The 6172-nt window shown below is 43.2% G+C and overlaps 1 protein-coding gene across 2 annotated transcripts in view; it reads right to left on the bottom strand.

Moving 5' to 3' along the window:
• Nucleotides 1-576: 576 nt before the first annotated feature.
• Nucleotides 577-6172, bottom strand: part of LAMA3 (laminin subunit alpha 3) — a 242944-nt gene continuing 237348 nt past the window's right edge. For both annotated transcript variants that reach the window (XM_058556902.1, XM_058556901.1), the window contains 5 exons: nt 5490-5649; nt 5264-5394; nt 3376-3469; nt 1808-1927; nt 577-1038 (listed from right to left, as the gene is read on the bottom strand). In XM_058556902.1, the coding sequence (XP_058412885.1) occupies nt 893-1038; nt 1808-1927; nt 3376-3469; nt 5264-5394; nt 5490-5649 (651 nt within the window). In that variant the 3' untranslated portion in view covers nt 577-892. The remainder of the gene's footprint in view (nt 1039-1807; nt 1928-3375; nt 3470-5263; nt 5395-5489; nt 5650-6172) is intronic.

Below are 6172 nucleotides of genomic sequence, written 5' to 3'. Positions count from 1 at the left end.
GTGCTGGGTAATAATATTGGTCTAGTACATCGTTCATTATTTTGTGGATAAAACTAGAAGCAAGTCGTCCTCCTCATTGACTTTTGCTTGTCACACAAAGCCTTAATTACAGGATGCATATCCACCTCAGCTGCCCTACTAGATGGGTTTTGCCCTCAAGGAATTGATAATCATAATCTAGACTTGGTTGGTAGCAGACTGAGGAAAGCTATGTGGGAAGCCCAGTGGAATTATAGGTTCATTGATTCGGTTTGTTAGTTGTTTATGATTTTATGAATATTAAGTGTCTCTCCAATTGGATTGCATATTTCCTCAGGGCAGGAATTACTTCTTATACTTGACTGTGGTTTCAACACTGAGCACACACAGTACCTCCCCAGTATGTGCTCAACCATTATTTGAAGAAAATTGTGTTGTAGATAGCACACTGAACAGATGCTGAAAAATTAATACAATTAACAATGACTGTAAAGCTATTGGTTTCATACTAATAGAACATCATAATTTAAACAGTACACTGCCCTATAAATTACGACCCCTTAATATATGTAAAATTTTTGTATTTTTAAAATGCTTTAAAAGATATTTATTTTTTTAACAAGTGAAAAATGTTCTTTAAAAGACATGTAATTTTTAGTGAAAAATAATATTACCAAAGGCATATATCAATTTGTTCATCATCTTCAAGAAATGGGATTTTTATATAAAATATGTATGTAGCATTGAATGCCAAAATGATGGGTATATGTGGTTGGAATTCAAAATTAGATTTGCTATTAAACTTGTCTGGTTGGTGTCTTAAGTCAAGAAAGATCTTGAGTGGGGAGAGGGAGGTGCGTTGGGTAATTAGTGCTTTTGAAGGTGAATTTCCTCTCAGTGTGATAGGTTTGTGTTAGTGGTCAGGACAGCCATTCAGACTGACAGTGCCCTGGACTTCCACAGCTTCAGTGACAGGGATAGGAATGTGGTTGACTTGAATATTCTTTAGACAGCCAAAAAATGATTTCCACACAGGGATCTTCAGGGTCTGCAAATTAGCTGAAAGAGAAAAGGAGAGGCATTCACTGGATAATTCATATTGTCAAATGAATGCACCCCGTGTTTCAACAAACAGTCCTATCACAGCTAAGGGGACCCAGGATCTCAGCCCATGCAGTCATTTCTTGCCTTCAAGCAGGCACCCGACACTCCACCTGCTGTGATAAATCAGCAACAAGGCTACTCTTCAAATTCTTCAAAGAAGGAGATTCCACAGCCCAAATCAATAGATAATAACTCTGAACTCTAGTGCTTTTTATGGGTCACAGAAGACCTATAAAGTTAACAACCAAGGGACATATGGAGGGACATAAAACAATGAACAATGACAAGGCTCTTTCCAGGCAAAATTCCAGCCTTGAACTTGACTTCATCTCAACCTGCCTATTCTGGCCTCACAAAGCTTAATAACCCTCCAGTAAAACTAAATGCCTGGAGGGGAGAGACCAGTTTCTCAGACCCTTTCCTGATTCTATGCTGATATCAGGCTTCTAGGTTTACGCAGACTCTTAAGGGAGGCCTATAAATTATAGGCTTGGGACAAGAGGAAGCAGCAGTAATGCAGCCTGGGCTGCTCTGAAATGTGCCCATTGCTGGCAATTGTGTTTCCCCACTTGCTGGAGTAAAGGGCCTCACTGTCTCCACCATCCAGCCAATGGCTGCCCTGCTAATAGCCCACGGGCTAGGGCATTGCATCTGTTGAGTTAAGATGGGAATGTTAAGAGCTGACATGGGGCAATGTGGGTATAGAAGTTAGGATAAGAGTTACCTGGGACACCCCCAATGTGTAGTGGCTCCTGAGTGCTGGCAGGCGGGAAGGGGAGCCGTCCAGCTGCGTAGCTATTGTCTGTGTCCAGTTCCAGGTGCAGGATGTGTTGTTGTATGGTGACTGGAGGGAAAGGAAGCTGGTCAGGTCTATTACCTGAGGAGATCCCTGCCCATTTATAATGTCTATCCTAGTGTGTTACCACTGGTTTTGTTTTAACTCATTCCAACTGGACCTGTGGGAGCACTGTTTGTAGGAATGCAGTCAACCTGGACACAAATTCGCCCAACTTCTGAACACCACATGGTGTTCCGGTGCTTCCACATACATTACAGAATTTAATCCCTAAAATGAATTTGTGAGGAAGATATTATCACTCCCATTTTGCAGATAAGAGACTGACTCTCAATCACTGAGAAGCTTGACAGGATGGTTTGGCTATAAGGGATTCAAGCTCTGGTCTCCAGAAGCCATACTTATTTCACGTGATCTTGGCTTCTTTCCAAGAAGACACTGACTTTTGAAAACTGACTCCAAAGACAGTTGCTTTTGACCCTCGAAACAAAATTCCTCTCATGTTAACAATCTAAGCTAATTGCAATGTAGTTAGCTTTCAAATCAGTCAAGAAAAGACCACTTTTTACAAAAAGTATTTTAGCCAGTACAGGTTAATATATCTCCAAATTAATGTCCATAAGTTACTCATAAATAGAAGATTTGATTTGAGAGACTATGCCTGTTTTCCACCCAGTGGTTTGTCTAAATCATCTGCATTCATATTATACGGTTCTTGAAAAAATATAACCCAACAATGAAACTTAACAATATAAATAGTAAAAGCAAACACTTACTGAACACTTACTACATATCAGATACTGCTGAGCGCTTTACATGGATTATCCCATTTAATTTTCACAACCCTGGGAGGTGTACACTACAGTCATGTGTCGCTTTATGACAGGGATTCATTCTGAGAAATGCATCGTTAGGTGATTTCGTCATTGTGCAAACATGATAGAGTATACTTACACAAACCTGGATGGTATAGCCTACTACACACCTAGGCTATATGGTGCTAATCTTATAGGACCACCATCATATACGTGGGCCATCACTGACTGAAATGTCGTTATGCAGTGCATGACTGTATTTTTATCTCCATTGTGCAGATGAGGAAACTGAAGATAATGAGCAATCAAGTAGCTTACCCAAGGTCACACAGGTAAGGGCTGGAACTGAGATTTGACCTCTATTCTTTTTGACTTCAGAGCCAAAATCTAAATCACAATGTTATACAACCTTGAAAACAAACATAGCTTATCAGTTGGCTGGGCTCCAAAAAAAAAAACAGACCATCACAGTATGTTATGGAGAACTGGAGGCAGCAGCCATGAATTACCTAAATACAGCTCTGGTTGAGAATGGACACGTTCTCACCATGTGAACCTGGTGGGCTGACCCCGGTCAGACACTAATGGATCGATGGACTGAGCCTGCATTTGGGATATTCGAGCCCAGCTGGAAAGGGAGACTGTTTCAGTGTGTGAACAATAGGCTACTGGATGTCATACCTGCCACTGAGTGCCACTGTCCGTCACAAAGAGACTGCTTTGGTGTGACCGATGTCAAGATTCCACCTGCCTCACCGTCCACAGAGGCCGTGACCTGGAACACACATGCATTTTCCTATTTCCTTCAGAAAGGCAGGTGGAGCCAACCTCCCCTGCCATCTTTCCTCCCCAACCCTTGCCACCCAGACAGCCCAGGAGCACTTTGGATATAGGTCACCCTTCCAGCACCAGGTGATCACAGGGGCTCCAAGGCTTTGTGAGCATCTCTCTGCTGCATCCCTTCCAGGCAACCAAGCTGCAAACCCAGGGCCCTGCCTGAGGTTGCTGCCAAGAGCAAAGAGCCCTTCCCTCCTAATCTCCCTTCCCCTACCCTTGTCAGGCCCTACTCAAAGGTTACCATTAGCATCGAGTATCCTTTTTGGCTATTAATATGTGACAGTAGCTCTGTTTAGAGGGCCACGTGAAATTTGGAAGGCAAAAATGCTGGCTGAGGCATTCATGAATTCCATGAATGCATGACTTATAGAGGGGATCTTGTCCAAGGAGTTCAACAAGCTAACTGATGGGGTTTGTACCGCGCACGGGTCAGGAGTCAGGCGCTCAATGTGCTATCGTGTAGAGTCCTGCCTTCCCACTCTTGGGGCCAGGATTCTCCAAGGGCTGAATCAAGGTGAATAAACTAGAGGGCTAAAATAAGTGTGTTTATAAATAATTTACATTTAATTTGCATATACCAGACAGTGCAGCCTATTCTCAGGCAATTTTTGAACTAAACAATGTCACTGCTGCTGTGAAGGTCATCAGGTCTTGATTTTGTGTTCTGTGATAATTTTCTATCCAGAAGCTGTCCTTGGAGACCCTCTCCAGCCCCTCCCCTGAAAAGCCAGCCTTGTCTGAACCAACGCCAAGCAGATAGTTGCTTGCTTCTCTGGCCTACCAGAGGCTTGCTCAGACTTAACAGCTGCAACTTAAATAAAAAGTGGTCTGGGAGTTTGGGCTGTTTTATTTTCTTCTGAGATTTTTTTTCCCCCTCACATTTTATAACGTGTGGAAGGATGAAGGTGAAAGGAAATGGCACATCATCAATCTTTGCCTCGACCCCTGAACTAAGAGAGGCTTCCTGGAAGAAGTTGGTTTTGAAGAGATTTTTTGAGAAGGAAAGAGATAAAACCGAGTAGTGAAAATAAGATATTGAGCAGGCCTGTGAATAATGGGAAAGATGAAGCAGTGGAAGCAGACACTGAAGAAAGAATCCCCCAAAAGCCAAAGGAAGCTGGTGTGGAGACCTGGTGGTCAGCCTGGCTGCAGGGACCAGAAAGGCTGGTGAGCTGTGCAGAGAGGACAAGGGGATTCTGAAACTGATTCAGTGGATGCAGCGCCATGGGCCTGGGTGTGACATGGTATAGACAGCTGGTGAGAATATCTGTTCTGTGAAATCTGGTACTGCCCTTATTAATAAAAGTAGAGATGTGACAAGAGTAAAGGGGAGGAGAGAAAAATGAATATTTATTGAGTATACGGCAGTTTCTATAATTTTGACAAAAGCTCTAACATGTAAGAATTATTATCCACATTTTAAAGATAAGGAAACTGAGTCTGAAAGAGGTTAAGAAACTTCCCTAAGGCCATGTAACTAAGTGGGAGAGCTGGAAGCCCGCCCAGCTTGTTTGAGTTTTCCCAACTTTAAAGAAGAAGAAAAGAAAACACGAGGACAAAATTACTTGCTAAAGGAAAATGGTAAGTTAGGCCTGAAATCAGGTCTCTCAAATACAAGATTAGATTCCACTCTCTACCATAAAAATAACTTCACCTACTATGGTCTCCAGAAGGGAATCTGGTTCTAATGTAAATCCATATACCTTTCCCACGTCATCAGCTGGCTACGCACCTTTCCTGCCTCCATATAAACACATAAGTGCCTCCCGGGTTGACTTCCAATGTGCATCAGGATTCCAGTGAGACTTCTTGGGCGAATGCTGAAAACAAGCTTGAATTCTGGCCCCAACAACACTGAGTTAGCTTCCAAAGGAAAAAAAGTTAAAACATCATAATTTAAGAAAAAGGATGGAGTTCTTCAGACTCAAAGACATAAACTCTTCCAAACTGCTCCTTACCTAGGATGACATGACCTCCTTCTTGGGAGAAATAAATGCCTTTCTCCAAAGAGCCATGCAAGCAGGGAGACACTCCAAAGCTTGCAGAAGGGGTATCCAGGGGTTTCGAATCCAACTGAAAGTTCCTCAGGCATCCCACAAAGCTGTTTTGGGGGAGGCTCTGCAACCAAGCAGAAGAGAAAGCAAACTTCATTACCCACAACTTCCAGAAATGTGTGGGCAGCCAAGGTTAAGGGCAGGGATGGTTGTCTGGAAAAGGGGGACAGTAGAGCGATTCATCCTTCCTGCTTCAGAGTCAGGTGGGCCTGAATGTTCCATTTGGCTCCTTGCCCACAGCATCAAGAAAAATCTGGATACCAGATGTCTGGTGGGTGGTTGAAGGTGCCACCAAACCAAGTGGTGTGTGTGCAGAGGGCAGGGGCAGTGGAGTTTGCTGGCTAGTGCTGGGACAAGAACAGAGAGGGTGACCTGACCCTGGTACACACAGACAGAGCTGCAACAGGAGGAAATCACCACCTTACAGTTCACAGATCTCTTTGCAGGTCTCTTTGCAGGTACAAACCAGTTCTTAGGGTTTCATGAGCCCATGTGATTTCTTAATGCAGGGCAGCTGACTGAAAAAAGAGGCCAAAACATTCCAAAAATAATAAAGTGCAAAAAAGTTCCCTACATCGTTGGGCTCC

Source organism: Diceros bicornis, chromosome 16 (genome assembly GCF_020826845.1).
Source record: "Diceros bicornis minor isolate mBicDic1 chromosome 16, mDicBic1.mat.cur, whole genome shotgun sequence".
In the NCBI taxonomy this organism is placed as follows: domain Eukaryota; kingdom Metazoa; phylum Chordata; class Mammalia; order Perissodactyla; family Rhinocerotidae; genus Diceros; species Diceros bicornis.
Note: the sequence above shows the minus strand (reverse complement) of the source record. Positions and strands in the feature narration are given on the sequence as shown.